A 21124-nucleotide genomic window follows, 5' to 3' on the forward strand; every position below is an offset into this window, starting at 1 on the left:
GGGTGTGTGTGGTAATCTTACTGAATAACACATTAAATGCGGTGTTTCTGCTGAGTTGGTACTTCCGGTTAAGTGCGTTTTAGTCAGCTGGTTGTTTGTCACGCGAGCCTGAAAACCTCCGAGTGAAGGTAGTTTAAAGGATCCCTGCTGCAGGTACAGTTTGTGTTGCGAGTATAAGTCGCGTGACTGAGTCCCTTCACATCCGCGTGCACCAAACTCCACCAAAGACTTAAATCTCCGCTCAGTCCATAACAAACTGACGTCGCTGACCCGTTCTGTTGTTTTGATATTACCTCCGAGACTTCCAACAAATATCTTCAGGTAATTCTGTAGTAGCCGACTGAGTACTATCATGTGTACAACTCTAGTACTGGACATTAAACTCCGCAGCCGTAGAGTACATGTACATGTACATGTAATTATAACAGTTTAATGTCCAGTGCTGGAGTTGTACACATGGTAGTACATGAAACTTAAACGTACATTAATTATATTACTCCAATGATACTGTATTTTATAAGTACATTTGTTGTCAAATTCACTTTGATAAAGTTTATATTCTTATTTTCTCTTGTCGAAAGTACAATGTCATCAGTGAAGGTGGAGTGCGTGGTGAAGGCGGGCGCTCTGATTGGTGAAGGGCCGCTGTGGGAGGAGTCACAGCAGATGCTGATGTTTGTCGACATTGCTGGGTGGAAAATCCACCGCTGGAGCCCAACGACCAATCAGAGCGAGTCTGTGGATACAGGTCGGCCAATCAGCACGCAGCAAAGATTCAGAGATGATTTATTATTAAATAATTAATTCTGTCTGTCTGCCTGTCTGTCTGTCTCTCTACCTGTCTGTCTGTCTCTCTACCTGCCTGTCTGTCTGTCTCTCTACCTGCCTGTCTGTCTGTCTCTCTACCTGCCTGTCTGTCTCTCTATCTGCCTACCTGTCTGTCTCTCTATCTGCCTGCCTGTCTGTCTCTGCCTGCCTGTCTGTCTCTCTATATGCCTGCCTGTCTGTCTGTCTCTCTCTCTACCTGTCTGTCTGTTTCTCTATCTGCCTGTCTGTCTGTCTCTCTACCTGCCTGTCTGTCTGTCTCTCTACCTGTCTGTCTGTCTGTCTCTCTACCTGTCTGTCTGTCTGTCTGTCTCTCTACCTGCCTGTCTGTCTCTCTATCTGCCTGCCTGTCTGTCTCTCTATCTGCCTGCCTGTCTGTCTCTCTATCTGCTTGCCTGTCTGTCTCTCTATCTGCCTGCCTGTCTGTCTGTATTTTATTATTTATTTTCTTCTCAGGTGACTCGGTGGGTTTCGTGGTTCCTCGACGTTCAGGTGGTTACGTTGCAGGTGTGGGTCGCAGCCTTGTGGCTGTTGATTGGTCGACTCAGATGATGACATCACTGGTGGAGGTCGACGAGGACAAACCGAGAAACCGTCTGAACGATGGGAAGGTGGATCCGATCGGACGCCTGCTGGCAGGTCGGTCTCTAACGTTATTTTACCTTTACGATGCAAGTTGGGAGTATCGTGATGTAAAGTCCGCTTTACTAAACAAACAATATTAAAACATGACGGAAGCAGGTCCGTGTGAATGTTGTCATGGTAACAGTGTGTGATGAGTTGTCTTGTCTCGTGTTGCCGTGGTAACAGTGTGTGTGATCTCTCAGGTACGATGGGGGAGGAGCAGCGACCTGCAGAGGTTCAGAGACAACAAGGATCTTTATTCTCTGTGACCTCTGACCTCTCTGTGACCCAACACCTGTCACAGGTACCTGTCTGTCTGTACCTGTCCCTCTGTACCTGTCTCTCTGTACCTGTCTGTGACCCAACACATGACACAGATACCTGTCTGTCTGTATCTGTCTGTCCCTCAGGTGGATATTTCTAACGGGATGGACTGGTCTTTGGATCAGAAGACGTTTTTCTACATCGATAGTTTGTCTCTGACTGTCGATGCCTTCGACTACGACTTGAACTCCGGAAACCTCGGTAACTGTGTACTTATACTGCAATAAGTATGTACTTATACTGCAGTACACAGACTTCATATTTTATATATGTGTTGCCCAGGTAATCGGCGCATTGTGTATCGTATGGCTGAGGGGGAGGGGCTTCCAGACGGGATGACGGTCGATGCTGAAGGTCGTCTCTGGGTGGCGTGTTACAACGGAGGACGAGTCATCAACATCGACCCCAATACTGGTTAGTCACACCTGTTGTTTCTCTCAGGTTATACCTGTTGTTGTTGTCTCTCAGGTTATACCTGTTGTCTCTCTCAGGTGTGCGGCTGCAGACCGTCTCTCTGCCGGTGGCGAAGACGACTTCCTGTTGTTTTGGCGGTCCGGACTTCTCCGACCTCTACGTGACCTCAGCCAGTCTTGGCCTCAGTCAATCAGAGAGCCGGCAGCAGCCGCTGGCCGGAGGAACTTTCAGGGTGAGGACGTGTCCTTAAATATTTTAATCTACTATCCTGATGGATGTCGGAGAAACCTCAGATAGAAAGCTGGAAGTTGTCTTTCAATGGACCCCAACAGAGAGACTGACTGTGTATGTGTGTGTGTGTGTGTGTGTGTGTGTGTGTGTGTGTGTGTGTGTGTGTGTGTGTGCGCAGGTGACCGGACTCGGGGTCAAAGGTCATCCTTCAAACTCATTCTTTGGATGACCTTCAGCTGCAGGACGTCGTCTTTAATCCTCACTAACAAAAATCTGATTGTAGTTTGAATGTTGATTCATAAATAAATGAGGGAGACAGCCAATCAGAAATTAGGATGCTGTGACACAGAGAGCCAATCCAATGTTCTGTTCTTTGTAGAATGAGTGAAAATAAAACAGTTAGTGTTGAAGATCTGCAGCTGAGTTAATACAGGTGGCAAGCATGTGATTTTGGAAGTTCAACCTCAGTTCCTATAATAAATCAATAAACAGTGAAGCCAAATTACATATTTTTCGAAAAACGTTCCTATATTTTATGTACATTTTTTATCTGTCTGGACTTGAAGGAATCCCAAACGGGAGAAGCTGAAGACTACAACACCCATGATGCCACGCTGCGTCAGCAGGTGGTAGAAAAGTACATGTTGTGTGTGTAAGTGTCTTAAAGGTATGAGGGCGACACGTTGTGTAGACACGGTGCGTTTATTTACACCACCAGGTGCAGAATCACAACAACAACAAACACTAAAGGAACGACGACACAGCTTCTAGAAAACTTATTTACACATAGAAAACTTTGTGCTGTTTACTTTTTTATCTTCAAATAGTGATTTAAAGGTCTGACATACAGGGGGGGGCATGTTTACATGTTTTCATTTTATTCTGAAAAACACGATTTGTTAATGAAAATTAATATAATTATAATAATATAATAATAATTTGTTAAATTTTAACAGACTTTCATATTTTATGTCTAAATAGTCTTAAGAAATAAAAGTGAATTACTCTTTGAAAGGGTTAACTTGGATTATTATGTTGTTATATTATGATTATATCATAAAATGCTCTTAAAGTGACAAAAGAAGTTATCGTGAGCTACACGTCAGAAGATTTTGTTTACATGCTTTTCAGAATAAAAGAGGAATATTAGTGCATGTAAACGTAGTCCATGAAGGACAACAACACGTGTGTCCATGTTGTTTCTGTACAGGAGTCCCCCCCCGGCCCCCCCGCATCCTGACCTTCATCCATAATCCTGAATCAGGTCAGTTTGTCTTCTTAATGTCAGAATCCTTTAGTAGCTCCAGGTTTCTGAATACTTGCATTTTGTTTCTGGATAAAATATGTTTGTGCTCCAGATTAAAGGTCTTCACTCGGTGGGGCGATGCTTGCTTTACTGCGCGGCGACATCTTTATTTTCTAAACGAGGTATCTGACCCGGGAATAAAGGATCAAGGCTTGTTTATACAGTAAAACACAATGTAATGAAAGCAGAACCCTGTAAAAGATCCAGTTAAAGACACGCAGCGAAGGAACCCGGAGAACAACCACAGAACCACAACTCTGCATCAACAGACGCTAAATTGACACATTTGTGAATGGAGTTTGGTGTGGAGCATCTCAGGGAACCTGACCAATAAAACAACATACAAAACATGATGTCATCAGGTCACATGGAGCAGAACAAACTAAAGTTCAAAGTGCTGATTGGTCCCATCGATTTAAAAGTGGATATGGCCAGCTGAACATGCTGACCTATAAACTCTAAAAGTGCGTTTCCGTCCGCATGTTTTTATGTTCATATCAATTTGTGCTTAAAAAAAATGCCCAAAACTAAAAAAATCTTCAAATATCTCAAAGTTTTTCCTCTCGGCTGAAGAGTGAAAGCAAAATATAAGCAGTGAAGAAACAATGTTTTTACACCTGCGTGTCCCTGTCTCTCAGTCTCCACGTCTCCCCGTTTCCCCGTCTCTGTCTCCTCTGTCTCTCTGTCTCCACGTTTCTCAGTCTCCCCGTCTCTCTGTCTCCACGTATCTGTCTCCCCGTCTCTGTCTCCTCTTCTCTGTCTCTCTTTCTCCATGTCTCTCAGTCTCCGTGTCTCCCCGTCTCTATGTCTCCGTGTCTCCCCGTTTCTCAGTCTCCCCGTCTCTCTGTCTCCACGTATCTGTCTCCCCGTCTCTCTTTCTCCACGTATGTCTCCCCATCTCTCTGTCTCCCCGTCTCTCTCTCTCTGTCTCTCTGTCTCCACGTCCTCTCTCTCTCTCTCTCTCTCTCTCTCTCTCTCTCTCTCTCTCTCTTTCTCCACGTCTCCCCCACTCCGTCAGTAGTGCTCCTCAGGGTGGGGGGGGCTCACAGAAGAAGCGGGAGCTGCGTTTGGCTGACCGCGCCGTGAAGGGGACGGTCTTTAGAGCTGCAGGTGAGAGGAAACAGAATCAGACAAAAGACAGAAAACACCTGAGGCCTGTGATGACATATGTTTACCTGTAAAAACATATATAATAATAATATATACCTGTAATAATATATAATAATGTGTACCTGTATAATATATATGATGTATACCTGTAATAACATGTATATAATAATATATACCTGTAATTGCATATAATAATAATATGTACCTGTATAATATATAATATATATATATAATATATCTGTAATAATATATATAATAAAAATATATACCTAAATAATAACATATACCTATAATAAAATATACCTATAATAATATATACCTATATAATAACATATACCTGTAATAAAATATATAATAACATATACCTATAATAACATATATAATAATATATACCCAACAATACATACCTGTATAATATATATAATAATAATTACCTATATAATATATAATATATATATATTAGGGCTGTCAAATTAGTGCGTTAATTTTGATTAATTAATCACAGAAAAAATAACGCGACAAAAAAATTAACGCAGATTAATCGCGCTCTTAGATGCCCCGACGCGACGCGGCCACAGCAGCCTCGTCAACATGATGAAGTGAATGAGAAAACGTTACTTGGCCCAGTGAATGGAAAGTTTACATTAATAATCTCCCGGATGTAACTGTTGATGCTCCGTTCTGTGTGATTCCTGCAGCAGAGAATGTATATATATATATATATATATACACACATATATATATATATACATATACATATATATATATATATATATATATATATATATATATATATATATATATATATATATATATATATATATATATATATATAGCGACCCGTCTTGTCATCTCTCGATCAGGCGTTCAGACGCAGAATGAGTCAGTCTACCTGAGACACATTAACAACTCCATCAGAAATGTATTGCAATGGACTGCAGGTGGTGGAGGACAGAGGGCTAACGGAGGCTTCACACATGGCGTCAAATACACAACTTTTAAACATATTGTTTATTGTGCAATGAAAGATGTTATGGCAGATTTGAAATTGCACTTTATGTCAAACTGATGGTCTGTGTTGTCTAAGATAATTCTGGCAAACAAGATATTGGAGAAATAGTATTGCAATAAATATTAATATATTTTTTTAATCGCTTGACAGCCCTAATATATATATATATATATATATATATATATATATATATATATATATATATATATATATATATATATATATATATATAATAATGACCTATAATAATGTATATATATAATAATAATAATAATAAAAACCTGTAATAATGTCCTCGATGGCTCCATCTTTCCCCTCATAAACATGGCGGCTGTCTTTCCCTTGTCGTCGTCGGATCTCTGTGAGAAGTTCTTGCTGCTGCCGCTTCCCCCTGTGGGAGGGAGACTGGGTGGGGGGGGGGGGAAGACGTTACGAGACGAGGTGAGAGGTGAAATGTTGGATGTGAGGTGGGATGTGAGAGGTGGGATGCGAGAGGTGAGAGCAGAGATGTGAGAGGTGGGTCTCACCTTGGTTGCCTCTTCCTCCTCCTGCTGCTCCTCCTGCTCTAGTTTCTCCAGTAACATTTGTTCCTGACGTCTCCTCTGCTCGTTCTCCTCCTCTGCCAGCTACACACACACACACACACACACACACACACACACACACACACACACACAGCACGCACACACGCACGCACGCACACACACATTAAAACACACCTCTGAAGACTCGATAACTTGTTTAATGAAGACTCGATGAATTGTTTAAAGAAGACTCAATGACTGGCTTAATGCAGACTCGAGAACTTGTTTACTCACCCTGTACGCTTTAATGAAACGTACGAATATCGGGAAGAAGACGGACGGTGGCATAGTCTTCGAACTTTCTCCGAAGAATTTCACAGAGTCTTCAAACGCATCCTGAAGGGAAATCAAAGAGAAAGAAAAACATCACATACATTTTTACAGTGAAAGCACGATTTACAATTATTGACTTTATTTACCTTTTTTTAAAATGGACTTTTACAGAAATTACGTCTTTCTGCTGCGCTGTGATTGGATGACCGGCAGTAATGTCATCAGCATCAAGAAAATGTAAGTTTATTATTGTTGTTTCTTACTAATGTTACGAGAATAAAGACGTAACATTTAAAGGACGAATACATTTGTAACATTTCAAGAATAAAATCGTAACATTTCAAGACTTATTATTGTTTTTTTCTGGATAACATCAGCTCATACTAATGTGTCTGTGTGTGTCCCACCTGAGCGATGCGTGCGTCCTCCTGCAGTTTGCTGAGCCGGGACTCGTGCCGGCTGATGAAGTCTTTCAGGATGGCGTTGTGTTGGACACTGAACTCTCTCCAGGTGAGCTCCATGCCGCGCTGCAGTTCCTTCACATCAGACAGCACGTTCTCCAGACTCACTGCAGACAGGTGAGACAGATGAGGGACAGACAGGTGAGACAGAGAGGTGAGGATAAACAGGTGAAGACAGACAGGGGAGACGGACAGGTGAGGACAGACAGGTGAGGATATACAGGTGAGGATATACAGGTAAGATAGACAGGTGGTCTGATGTGTTCGCAGCGCTCTGATTGGCCGACACACTCACCTCCAGCAGCCTTGTCCACGTAGTGAAGTTCGTTGTAAAATAAACTCTTGGCAGGATATTTATCTCGCACCACGTTGCCGATGTAATGAAGCAAAGTCTGTTTCCTGTCTGTGGACTTTGTCTCCAGGAGCTGAAGGACAAACACACTTTATACATTGTCCTCAAATATAAATGTGTGTGTGTGTGTGTGTGTGTGTGTGTGTGTGTGTGTGTGTGTGTGTGTGTGTGTGTGTGTGGGTAACATGGAGAGGGGCTATGTCGGACCCCTGTCAACTCACCACTGGGGTACCTCAGGGCTCTGTCCTGGGGCCTCTCCTCTTTTCACTGTACACCAACTCAATTGGCTCTATCATTCCCTCCCATGGTTTCTCCTACCACAGCTACGCAGATGACACTCAACTGATTCTGTCTTTTCCCAGATCTGAAACCAGGTGGAGGCACGGATCTCTGCTTGTCTGGCTGATATCTCTCGGTGGATGGCCGCACATCACTTGAAACTCAACCTTGACAAGACTGAGCTCCTTTTCCTTCCGGGTAAGGGCTCTCCCATTCAAGACCTCACAATCAACATCGGCACCTCTGCTGTTTCCCCGACTCTGACTGCAAGGAATCTGGGTGTAACGCTGGACAACCAACTGTCCTTCGGTCCCAACATCGCTGCAACAACCCGCTCCTGCAAACACACTCTGTACAACATCAGGAGGACACGTCCCCTCCTGCAGACACACTCTGTACAACATCAGGAGGACACGTACCCTCCTGCAGAGACACTCTGTACAACATCAGGAGGACACGTCCCCTCCTGTAGACACACTCTGTACAACATCAGGAGGACACGTCCCCTCCTGCAGAGACACTCTGTACAACATCAAGAGGACACGTCCCCTCCTGTAGACACTCTGTACATCATCAGGAGGACACGTCCCCTCCTGCAGAGACACTCTGTACAACATCAGGAGGACACGTCCCCTCCTGCAGACACTCTGTGCAACATCAGGAGGACACGTCCCCTACTGACTCAGAAGGCGACGCGGGTTCTTGTTCAGGCTCTAGTCATCTCACGCCTTGACTACTGCAACTCCCTCCTCGCTGGATTGCCTGCATGTGCCATCCGACCTCTACAGCTCATCCAAAATGCAGCAGCCCGACTGGTCTTCAATCTACCCAAGTTCTCCCACACTACACCGCTTCTCCGCTCTCTTCACTGGCTACCAGTGGCGGCCCGAATCTGCTTCAAGACTCTGGTGCTGGCCTACTGTGCTGTGAATGGATCAGCACCTTCCTACATCCAGGCCATGGTCGAACCATACACCCCAGAGCATTCACTTTGCTCTGCGTCGGCCAATCAGCGCGCCACTCCCTCACTGCGAGTGGGACCCAGATTTCCCTCAAACAAAACCGCCTGTTTGCTATCCTGCTCCAAAATGGTGGAACGACCTCCCCATTGGTGTCAGGACAGCAGACTTAACACCTTCTGTCGCAGACTGAAAACTCACCTGTTTCGACTGCACCTCGGCGAATGAAGAAAACAAAATAACTGTTCTTTGTATGTTGCACTTAAATATTGGTTTAGCTTATTTATAGCTAATAGTTGAATTTGTATTCTATTGTTTCTGTATGTTGCACTTCAAACTGGCTTATTTGAAGACAGTGTTCACTTATACGATTGTACCTGTTTGAAGCTATTGTACTTACAAGATTCTTGCTGTATCTCCAGGATTGTTTGCACTTTTTGTACGTCGCTTTGGACAAAACTGTCAGCTAAATGAACTGTAATGTAATGTGTGTGTGTGTGTGTGTGTGTGTGTGTGTGTGTGTGTGTGTGTGTGTGTGTGTGTGTGTGTGTGTGTGTGTGTGTGTGTGTGTGTGTTACCAGGTCTAAACTCTGCAGTTTGAATCCGTACACAGCTCCTCTCTTACTGCTGTTCATGTAGTTCCCCAGAGCCAAGATGATCTACATCAGAAATATATAGTTTAATTCTTATTATATATTATACATATTATACACAAAGACAATATGTGCACATACTGTATATTTAAATATATTTATATTAAAACACTGACCTCCAGGATCTTCTTAAGCTTCGTAGACGACTTTATAGAAACTGAAGCAGCGATGATGGCGTGGAGTTGCTGAGAGGAAACACAAAAGAGTGAGACAGTTCACATCTGTCTGTCTACCTGTCTCTCTACCTCCCTGTCACCCTGTTCTTCTTACCGGAGTTAACATCTGCACGTTGTCGGTGAAGTTGCCCATGAAGGTCATGATGGTCATGCGCTGGTTGAGACGCTCGATACGGCTGAACTGCATCATGAAGCGGTCTTCATCGCTCAGCGCCTCCAGAGGTTTCCTGTCCCTCTCATACTGCCTGAGAAGTTTCACCTCGGCCTCCGTCGGCAGGAAACGCATCAGACACTCCACAAAGTCGACCCGCACCGTCCGCAAGTCGAACCTGCAGAAACACAAAATAAGTGTTGAGTTACAGGGAACCTCTCTGTAAGTCCGGACCCATGAAACTAAAAACCAGAAGAACAGAGCGAGTGAACCGTCAATCAACGGACATTCAGCCGGAAATCAAGATTGTTTCCAATTTCATCTTTTACACTCCAATTGTACCTTATTACTCTTAATGGTAGAGTTACTTGTGGAGGTTATTACACTTTTTTTATTGGTAGTCATGGACTTACGTGTGGATGGCGCGACAGGTGACCTCTGACCCCTGGCCGGCCTTCCTCAGAGTAATGGCGAGGTTTTTGGATCTGTTGGCGTCCAGCAGAGAAACTTTGGACGGAGCTTTCTGAGGAAGTTTTTGTCTGGATAGAGTCAAGTCCACCGCCGGGCCCTGAGCCTTCGTCTTAAACAGCTCCTCAAACTCCTCCACATTAATATTCTGAGAGACAGACAGGTTCAGAGACAGATAGGTACAGAGACAGACAGGTATGTATATCTGTATGTTACCTGCAGGATGGCCTCGTCGTCAATGTCGTTGAACACGGTCCCGTTGATCTGACTCGGCTTCAGAGCGACCCAGTTCAACACCGGCATCCGGAACTTCGTCTGGATCGGCTTCTTTATCTTCACCGCTGCACCGCAAGAGAGACAGGTGAGCAGAGAGACAGGTGAGCAGAGTTGAGGTGAGTGGATTTACTCTCAGAAGGATGAAATATGAAATAAAGAGGAAGGTGTTTAAATGTAAGATTGTAAGTAAACGTACAGAATAACTTGAGAGGACCCTCTGTCAGCAAAACGAGAGAAAACATGGTACAACAACAAGTTAATTACCAGTAGTAGTTATTTCAAATCAGAAAGTGCCGCTGTAGTAAGTAAATCACACAAATTAAATGTGATTTTATACGACATTTGGATATGAGCTCTCCTGACTCTTCAATTACAAGCAGGAAACGTACAACTTGGAGGTTTTATCTCTTCAACCAAACATGTTGTACAAGAGATAATTGGTCATTTGTGGCATTAAAGAGAGAGAGTGATACTTAAAATTCCATGTTTTCTGTGCAGCTTTCCCGTGAACGCATCATTCAAAGTCTCACCTGCGAGTCCGGAGTTGAAGATGACTGTGGGTGACCCCCCCGACCCTGGTAGAGGGGGGGCTACGGGGGGGGGAGGGGGAGGCATGGGGACGGAGGACGAGAGCTCGCTGGTCCGACATGGAGGAGGGGGGGGAGGAGGGGGAGGAGGGGGAGGAGGAGCAGGGTATGACCCATTGGACACTTTAAAGTCAAATAGAAAGTTTAAATGTTTGTTAGTAAATGTTTAATATTCTGAGAATTTAGAAGTTTTACTGCAGTTTATGACAAAATATCTTAACGAGCGCTCTGATTGGTGGAGGAGAAACTCACATGAGCCTGGCATTGGTGGTGGAGGGGGGGGGAGGAGGTGGGGCAGGCATCTCTGGAGCGCCGCTCATCCCTGGTCCCATGCTGTGATAGGCTAAGGTCTCAGGACTATGGAGACCAATCATTGGTTAACTCACAGCATAAATAAACACAAGAACTAAATATATGTTTTGGTGACATCATAAAATATTCATGAAAATATTCAAAGTTTCACCTGGGGGACAGGTTAGGACAGGGTGGAGGTGAGGGGGAGGCGGAGTCCCCCACCCCCCCGTCTCCCTCTCCTCTTGGGGGTTGAGGAGCTCCAGGTCCTCCGGCTTGCTGCGCCTCTTGCGCCTGGCGCTCCAGACGACTCTGCCGTCGGATCGTCTGGTCCTTCTCCCGAACTATCCGCCGCAGCGTGTGCACCTGAGAGTTTGTGCTCGCATGCACCTCCTGCATGGGTGGAGTGGGGGGGAGGAACAGTACAACATTTCAGGAAATCTTTACTGATCAGGTTCAGAAACAGATGATGGAGCAGGTACTAGGTTAGCATAGCCCTGATCAACCAAACTCTATTCAGAAAACAAGGTTTTTAATTCTATTTTCATTCTTGTTTAATTCTACAAACACAACATTAAATTAAACCTCTATGCTGATGACACTCAGCTGTACGTAACGTAAACTCTAAAATAATACTTTTTTAATGTTAAAAAGGCCTTTGTGTAGTAAACCGTATTAATTGGTCTCCATGATAACAGGTGTTTGTCTTTACGGTCTCCATGGTAACAGCACTGACCCTGGCGTGGTCAAGCTCCTTGTTCGTCTGCATCAGCTGCTTTTCCAGTTCTACGATCTTCAGCATTGCCTCGTTCTCCACGTCCAGCACACGCTCCGACATCTGAGAGACAGTCAGGTCAGAGAGAGAGACAGGTCAGAGAGAGAGACAGGTCAGTACAACAGCCCATAGAGAGAGACATGTGAGTACGACAGCACAGAGAGTGAGACAGGTCAGTACACCTGTCTGTCTCACCGTGCTCAGGCTCTCTTCCAGCTCCTCGACTCGCTCCAGCGCGGCGGTTTTGGTTTCGGCGTCCTCCAGCAGTGTGCCGACGTCGAACACATTGTCGAGGTACGCCTGAATCTGAACCTGCAGCCTGTCGCTCTCCGTGTGCTTCAGCCTCTGGGGTGAGACAGGTAGAGAGACAGGTAAAACGCAGGGAGACAGGCTTGTGAATGGCTGACAGCGGGTCATGTGGACAGGTTTACCTCCAGGTGTTCGTCGAGGTTGAGTTTGGTGAAGTCGTACTGCAGGTGAACCCTGAAGTTCATGTCCTCCACCGAGTGTACCACAATGTTGATGAACTGCATGCACGCCACCTGACCCCCGTCACCACGGCAACAACACACACACAGTCACTTAGCAACCAGTTATTAACCTTTAATCATAGGGAAGTAAATGTTATTATTTATTTAATAATATTATGTGTGTACGACTGCTTATTAGGGCCATTGAGCTGGGGCAGGCTCAAAGTTCAGACAAAGTAAATCCTTCGTACCAAAAAGTCGATGTTGTCATCTTCGTTCTTAAAATGTTCCATCAACTTCTCAAAACGCATTGACTCGGAACACACCTGCAACAGACCAATTAATTAAGACATCAACTAATTGATCAATACATCAATTAAAACATAAAATAATAAATGGATCAATTAATCAATGAATAGCCAATAATTCAACCATAATTCATCAGTCTGTGTGTGTGTGTGTGTGTGTGTGTGTGTGTGTGTGTGTGTGTATTTACAGTTTTGAAGTTGTCGAAGGCTGACAGGATGATCTCGTGTCCTCCTCTGACCAAACAAACTGCCGCCAACAACTCCAACACCAGAGCCTTCGTCCTGATGAGGAGAGACAGACAGGTGCAGAGAGACAGACAGGTGCAGAGAGACAGACAGGTGAAAAGGTGAGAGTGTGTACTTTGTGCGTAGTACGTGTACTTTGTGTGTATTATGTGTAATTTTTGTAAAGTATGTGTTCTTTGTGCGTAGTATATTTGTGTAGTATGTGTGTACTATAAGTAGTGTATGTGTACTTTGTGCCTAGTATGCGTGTACTGTGTGTGGAGTATATGTGTACTGTGTGCCTAGTATATGTGTACTTTGTGTGTAGTATATGTGTACTGTGTGCGTAGTATGTGTGTACTGTGTGTAGTATATGTGTACTTTGTGTACCTGGGGTTCCTGTTGTTGAGGCTCAGTGCGATTTCATTGACAGCGTGAGGATGGGACATCACCATGTTGAATCCGTACTGAGGGAGAAGAGTTAAAGTACTTTATTTAGTAAATATATATATATATATAAAGTACTTTAGAATATATATATATATATATATATATATATATATATTACAAAGTACGTATTATACAGTATATAAAGTGTATGTATGTATATATATATATATATATATATATATATACATACAGTGGCGTGCCGTGCATTTCACACCTAAGCCTTCAGTGATGTCATACACAGTCCTACCTGAATTATTCCACCTCTTAATACCATTATTATGACGCCATGGCTCTAGACCAGGGGTGTCCAAACTACGGCCCGTGGGCCGACTGCGGCCGTAGTCCATTTTTAATTGGCCCGCAGCAAATTCTAAAAGTATAATGGAATTTGGCCCAGATAGAAACCTGCGCTTGAATGTTTTGTACTTCTTAGTTCTAACTCAGAAACACAGTTTTGACTTGCCAGCTAACTTAAAACATCACGTGTCAGATAAAGCTTGTGCTTTAGATGTTTACTGATTGCATGTGATGAGAGCACAGATGAGACGGACACCGCACAGCTGTTCATTGTTTTTGCGGGGAGTTGATGATAACTTTTGGAAGTTACGGAAGAGCTGCTTGGTCTTAGGAGTCTAAAGGGCACAACATAATTCGAGCACGAGGACTTTACCACAGAGGATTTCAAGCTTCCCTGTGATGTCGATGCTGAATGTGGACGCACTCCACCGTTCTGATGTGCGCTGGCTGAGTCGCGGCTCCGTGCTGCAGCGGGTTTATTCCCTGAGATCAGACACTGATCTGTTTTTGAAAGAGAAGGAGCGACCTCTTCATGAGCTGAGAGACCCACCATGTTTGGCAGACCTGGTTAGTTGATCTTACTGGTCATCTCAACACTGAACAAGAGCCGACTGCTACATGAAAGCATTCTGTGTGAAGCTCCGTCTCTCTGAGACACAACTACACAACTTCCATGTTGGGCACTTCCCCACTTAAATATGTGAGCAAACATTTTCTCTGAACAAAAGCAGATTAAGAACCTAAATGAGCGACAGCATCTCTGTGATGTCCTTCGTATCTCAACCACCAAACTTACTCCTGACCTGCAGCATCCTTCAGTCCACAGCATCACTGCTCCCATTACAGGAGAGTTAAAACATATATTACACAGTATTTATGTTAATAAGCTCAATGTTTCAATACATTCAGTCAATTAAAGTTGTTAACATTTTCTAACTAACGTTAGTTGATGTGTTAACAAGCCCAATAACTTATTTGTTTAACAAGCTTGAGATATATCCATCGCCTTTCTCCCTCACCCTCCCCTGAGTGGCCCAGCCCTTCGTATATGTTTCTGTATATGGCCCTCTGTGAAAAAGGTTTGGACACCCCTGCTCTAGAAACTATAAATTTAGACAGAAACGCAGTATCACCGGGCGTTGCATCACCTTAACATAGTCAAGTACAACAGAGTTATATTAATATTTCTGAAGCATTTCTAATCAATAAATCCGCATTTCCCTATTTTTGTTCACCCTTTCGTTGCGGAGCTCCGTTTCCTTGCGCACTTGTTCGTTGAGCTGTAGATCCACTCGGGTGTCCCAAAGGTTTTCAAAAGCACCGTTGCTTGTAAATGCCCAGCTGTGCTTTGGTGTCTCGTTGCTGCCTTGGTTAGACAACTCAAGTTTCCAAACCCAGTGTGGCTCCAAACACCAAATCGATCAGTTGTAAATAGCAGGCTTTCTCAGCAGTACAGTGTGCAGTGCCTCTCGGAGGCTGTGATTTAAAAGTGTTGGACAAACCCTGTGATAGGCTCGCTAGCGTCGGGGTTGGCCGTTCTTCTCACGATGTCTAGCTTTTCTTGAAAAGTTCGTCTTGAAAATGGCGTTGCAAATATATCTGCGACCAAATTGATCTCTTCTCCTCCTTCAGCCATTGTGGGTTGAAAACAAACAGCTTGTAGAAATCTAAATTAGCTCGTTCAAGTTCAGTTTGCTAGCTCTGCATAGCTCTGCCTCTCAATAGTGCGTATCCAATCAAAAGACGTGCACGTGCACGTGCTGACGTTATCGTACGCCTGCTAGATGGCCCCGGTGTCGCCAACTCGACATCTGATTGGTTAACGCCACAGTTTTGTCTCCGTTCACTTTAAGCGACAGGCGCTGTTGCTTCTGAAGGCCTCAGGGCAGATCTCTTGGACCCTGGCAACACATCATGGCTGAAATATGATTGGATAAAAGCTCTAACATAAAGGCCAGCCCTCCAAATCTCCATCTGAGGCTGGAAGCAGCGCAACCAAGAGGAAAGCTATGCCATGAAGAGAATAGACTCTGGGGAATAATTTAAGACATATTTGTGGAAGAAAATATATAAAAATTAAATGTATATTCTGATGATGTTTAGGCCAGCAGAGAAGGCCTTGCTGGCCCTGACGGCCCACCACTGTATATATATATATATATATATATATATATATATATATATATATGATAAATATAAAGTATATGTATATATAGGTGTTACCTGGTAGTTCATGACGGCTCTCAGACACATGACACAGACGTGAACGTCGTCTTTCTTACAGACGAGTCGAGAATTCTTCAGAGTTCGACGACTCGGCAGCGTGTTGGAGCGAGTCACCATCGCAGAGCTGACACACACACACACACACACACAGATATTAGTTTATTAAGTTTATAAAGTTCATTGGTCACCAGATAAAGCGACGTGTCACATTAATGACTTTACTTTTACTTTTAGAGACATTTAAAAAGTTCTCTCAAAATCTGCCTCACAATAAATACGAATCTCTCTGTGTCTCTGTGTGTCTCTGTGTGTTTTGTGTGTGTGTCTGTGTGTGTCTCTGTGAGTCTGTGTGTCTCTGTGTGTCTCTGTGTGTGTCTCTCTCTCTCTCTGTCTCTGTGTGTGTGTGTGTGTGTGTGTCTCTCTGTCTCTGTGTGTGTCTGTGTGTGTCTCTGTGAGTTTCTGTGTGTCTCTGTGTGTCTCTGTGTGTGTCTCTCTCTCTCTGTGTCTCTGTGTGTGTGTGTGTGTCTCTCTGTCTCTGTGTGTGTCTGTGTGTGTCTCTGTGTGTCTCTGTGTGTCTCTGTGTGTGTGTCTCTCTCTCTGTGTCTCTGTGTGTGTCTCTGTGTGTGTGTCTCTCTCTGTGTGTCTCTGTGTGTGTCTCTCTCTCTGTGTGTCTCTGTGTGTGTGTCTCTGTGTGTATCTCTGTGTGTCTCTGTGTGTGTCTCTCTGTGTGTGTCTCTGTGTGTGTCTCTCTCTCTGTGTGTCTCTGTGTGTCTCTGTGTGTGTCTCTGTGTGTCTCTGTGTGTCTCTGTGTGTGTCTCTGTGTGTGTCTCTGTGTGTCTCTGTGTGTGTCTCTGTGTGTGTCTCTGTGTGTGTCTCTGTGTGTCTCTGTGTCTCTGTGTGTGTGTCACCTGATGGAGTGGCGTGCTGCTCGGGGGGCGGAGGATGAGGGGGAGGGGAGGCTACAGTCTCCGTGGAGATCCTCGATGGAGCGGCTCCAGGGCGAGTCGATGGACGCGGCGTCTCCTGCGACCTCTGGCTGCTCGCCATCGAACCTGAACATCAACACCTGAGCGTCAGTATTATGGGATGGAAACATGCTAACTCTCGCTATAGATGTTCATCTGCACCAGAAAACATGAAGAAGAGATCAAGCATGTGGCAGTCTTCTAACATATTTAATAATATACTAAATACTGTCTTAAATCATATTTAATGATATATATATATAAATGATATATACATATTATATTAAATGATCTATAAATATATAAATAATATATAAATATTATATAAAATGATCTATAAATATATAAATAATATATAAATATTATATTAAATGATCTATAAATATATAAATTATATATAAATATTATATTAAATGATCTATAAATATATAAATTATATATAAATATATTCAATAATAATAACATCTGTGGGTTCAGACTCACGTGACGGCGTACTGTGCGAAGGACAAATATTCCACCAGAACATCCAGACCCCGGTTCTCCTCATTCAGAAACTCTCTGACCCACCTGCAGACAGACAGTTTCATCAGACAGACAGGTTAATCAGAGACAGACAGGTTAATCAGAGACAGACAGGTTTATCAGAGAGACACACAGGTGATCAGAGAAACGGATACCCGATGTGATTCGTACGAAGAGAAATCTCCAGTTCTCTGAGCATCTGAGTCGATTCCTGAACTCTTCTTCTGAACTTCTGCAGACAGACCGGCAGAGGGACAGGCAGGTAGAGAGAAAGACAGACAGGAATACGGATTAACATTTCAGGCAAAAGTTGCTCAAATGCAAACATAGTAGTTTTCTTAAGATAAAAAGTTAGGGTGTATTATATAACATAAAATAATATAACACGGTGTGTGTCAGTGTACACACACGTCTTCGTCACGGTGAGTGTCAGTGTACACACACGTCTTCCTCACGGTGCGTGTCAGTGTACACACACGTCCTCCTCACGGTGAGTGTCAGTGTACACGCACGTCTTCCTCACGTCTTCCTCACGGGGAGTGTCAGTGTACACACATGTCCTCCTCATGTCTTCCTCACGGTGAGTGTCAGTGTACACACACGTCTTCCTCACAGTGTGTGTCAGTGTACACACACGTCTTCCTCACGGTGCGTGTCAGTGTACACACACGTCTTCTTCACAGTGTGTGTCAGCGTACACACACGTCTTCCTCACGGTGAGTGTCAGTGTACACACACGTCTTCCTCACGGTGTGTGTCAGCGTACACACACGTCTTCCTCACGGTGAGTGTCAGTGTACACACACGTCTTCCTCACAGTGTGTGTCAGTGTACACACACGTCTTCTTCACAGTGTGTGTCAGCGTACACACACGTCTTCCTCACGGTGTGTGTCAGCGTACACACACGTCTTCCTCACGGTGAGTGTCAGTGTACACACACGTCTTCCTCACGGTGTGTGTCAGTGTGTGTCCCCCTCACGGTGCGTGTCAGTGTGTGTCCCCCTCACGGTGAGTGTCAGTGTACACACACGTCTTCCTCATGGTGTGTGTCAGCGTACACACACGTCTTCTTCACGGTGAGTGTCAGTGTACACACACGTCTTCCTCACGGTGTGTGTCAGCGTACACACACGTCTTCCACACGGTGTGTGTCTTCCAGGCTGATTCTTAACTTCTCATGTTGCTTTAAATCACATATCATCTCTGTGTTCTCGGGTCTGTCCCATAGTGATGATGTCACCTCATATTAATCCCCAGTGAAACAGGAAGTCAGGGTTGACTGATCAAACAGCTGAACCTAAGAATGTAAGATATGACTGGAAATATACTTCAGTCAGATTTTAATCATAAGATTTTCTGAGGGGCCAATAATTGTGGCACATGTTTCTGAGAAAAATATTTATAAAGTCAACATCTTTTTTTTCTTTCAATAATTTAACTAAAGTTCAGATTTCTGTCAATATTGTGAGTGAAAGGCCGAGAAGATAAACAGCAAAGACATTTTACAGCCTATTTTACTCATTTACTAAAGAGGCCAATAATTCTGGAGGACACTGTAAGTAATACAATACAACATATTATATTATAACAACGAGATTCTCCCTCTGACTGACACTTAATCTTCTCTAATAATAACGAATTATAATAATACTCTCTAATAATTATAGTAATAATAAAAATCATAATCTCTAATAATAATAAACTATAAACATTTCTTTGTCCAAGAAAGATACTGACAGAAAACCTCCTGTGATGTCATGATGACATCATCTACAAACTCCATTTCCCAGCTCACCTTGCGTGTGACGGCCGGGTCCAGGAAGCCTCTCAGTTTCTGGATGTAAGTGTGTGGAGGGTTCTTCACCTGAAACCTCTCCTACACACACAATATATATATTACAAAAACAAATATAATCTCCTTCAAATTACTTCAATAATTAATAAATAATTAAAATAGTTTTTGTGTGGAATTTAATGGTTGCATCTGTAGTAAAGACATTAAGTTTGTATTTTATTAAAATAAATCTTATGATCTATCCGGTTTCAGTTTCAGTTTTAGCGCCTGTCTCTTTAAGAAAGCCCACTCTGCTCTGATTGGCTAGTTCTCAGCTCTTGGAGATCCACATTATAATATTATAATGAGCAACCTGCATGTGACAGGAAGTGGAGCTGGAGTTTTTAACGATGCACCCACCTGATCACAGATCAGCTCCCACTTCTTGTCGTTGTCGTAGGAACGCAGCAGACGCACTTTATCTGGAGGCAAATTCATCGAATTCTGAAAAACACAGAAATGTATTTAGTTTAAAACCTTTTGATCGATTACAGTTCATTTATCTGACGCTTTTGTCCAAAGCGACAATAAGTGCAAACAATCATGAGGATACAACTCCGAACAGCAAGAATCTTGCAAATACATCAGTTTCAATTGAGTGTTGTTGTTTTTTAGCACATTTTGATAAATGGTAAAGGAACAAAGTGACTCCCAGCAGCCTCGTGATGATCGGGGTCGGCAGCAGAGGACTGTGATTGGCTGTGGCACTGGATTGTTTATAGCAGATGCTAATAAGCAAACAATACAAAATAATACAAATACACAAAACAAGATTCAATGCTGCCGGGGTAATATGCTACTCAATCGAAATGCATGTAACAACATCACAAGCACAAACAACAAACTGTCCAAATATGTAGTTATAGTCCCAGTGTTTATACACATCTATATGTGTAGCTATAGTCCCAGTGTTTATACACGTCTATATGTGTAGCTATAGTCCCAGTGTTTATACACGTCTATATGTGTAGCTATAGTCCCAGTGTTTATACATATATACATATATATATATATACATATATACATATATATATACATATATACATATATATATATACATATATACATATATATATATATATACATATATATATATATATATATATATATATATATATATATATATATATATATATATATATATATATACATATATATATATATATATATATATATATATATATATATATATATATATATATATATAGCCCTAACACACACACAGAGGTATATACTGTGTATAGTATATATATATATATTTTTTTTTTTTTATTGCCAAGTAAGTTTTCACCTACAAGGAATCTGTTGTGGTGCGTAGGTGCTAATTGTAAAATATATAAACAATTAACAATATACAAAATATAGACAGAAGGGACAAATACTCACACACTATAAATACTATATGCACAGTATATATCTCTGTGTGTGTATATGTAGTGTGTATATATTGTGTGTGTATATGTAGTGTGTGTGTGTGTTTATATATAGTGTGTGTGTGTTATTTACCAGCGCGATGGAGAACCTCTCCTCCAGCTCGGCCGGGTCGGGCATCGGCAGGCGGACCGGAGCGGCTCTGGAGCGGATCACCGCGAGCTGGCTCTCCATGCTCTCCGCGTTCCCCATCACACACACCGAACACACACAGGATACACACCGGACACACACACGGTACACACCCACCACAACAACACACA

The 21124-nt window shown here is 43.1% G+C and overlaps 2 protein-coding genes across 3 annotated transcripts; one reads left to right on the top strand and one right to left on the bottom strand.

Moving 5' to 3' along the window:
• The first annotated feature begins 47 nt into the window (after positions 1-47).
• Positions 48-4231, top strand: rgn (regucalcin). 2 transcript variants are annotated; one of them, XR_003831937.1, is made up of 9 exons: positions 48-321; positions 582-748; positions 1282-1464; positions 1653-1753; positions 1860-1974; positions 2056-2187; positions 2265-2419; positions 2597-3070; positions 3629-4231. XR_003831937.1 is itself a non-coding variant. In XM_029427146.1 (8 exons), exons 2-8 carry the CDS (start codon positions 586-588, stop codon positions 2645-2647), a joined length of 900 nt encoding a protein of 299 aa, XP_029283006.1. In that variant the 5' UTR covers positions 48-321; positions 582-585; the 3' UTR covers positions 2648-3293. The 2 variants fall into 2 exon arrangements, 1 of the variants encoding a protein (XP_029283006.1); XM_029427146.1 differs by lacking the exon at positions 3629-4231 and having other exon boundaries at positions 2597-3293.
• Positions 4232-4594: 363 nt separating this feature from the next.
• fmnl2b (formin-like 2b) lies at positions 4595-21053 on the bottom strand. The gene is given in 30 exon segments (XM_029427107.1): positions 4595-4765; positions 4767-4828; positions 6128-6251; positions 6374-6472; positions 6665-6766; positions 7111-7271; positions 7460-7589; positions 9333-9413; positions 9524-9592; positions 9678-9912; positions 10148-10350; positions 10419-10543; positions 10675-10695; positions 11009-11188; positions 11318-11348; positions 11350-11422; positions 11529-11749; positions 12093-12194; positions 12327-12476; positions 12563-12673; positions 12853-12927; positions 13098-13191; positions 13525-13601; positions 16105-16231; positions 17016-17159; positions 17556-17639; positions 17750-17826; positions 19392-19472; positions 19791-19874; positions 20937-21053. Coding segments are annotated over 30 exon segments (3267 nt in total). The 3' UTR covers positions 4595-4738.
• Between the last annotated feature and the right edge of the window lie 71 nt (positions 21054-21124).

The sequence above is a fragment of the Cottoperca gobio genome, unplaced genomic scaffold (assembly GCF_900634415.1).
Source record: "Cottoperca gobio unplaced genomic scaffold, fCotGob3.1 fCotGob3_293arrow_ctg1, whole genome shotgun sequence".
Classification (NCBI taxonomy): domain Eukaryota; kingdom Metazoa; phylum Chordata; class Actinopteri; order Perciformes; family Bovichtidae; genus Cottoperca; species Cottoperca gobio.

Coding starts and splice junctions, on each gene's coding strand:
- rgn (XM_029427146.1), top strand. CDS start 586: ATGTCATCAGTGAAGGTGGAGTGCGTGGTGAAGGCGGGCGCTCTGATT. Junction 1,465..1,652: donor GATCGGACGCCTGCTGGCAG/GTCGGTCTCTAA, acceptor GTGATCTCTCAG/GTACGATGGGGGAGGAGCAG. Junction 1,754..1,859: donor TGACCCAACACCTGTCACAG/GTACCTGTCTGT, acceptor TCTGTCCCTCAG/GTGGATATTTCTAACGGGAT.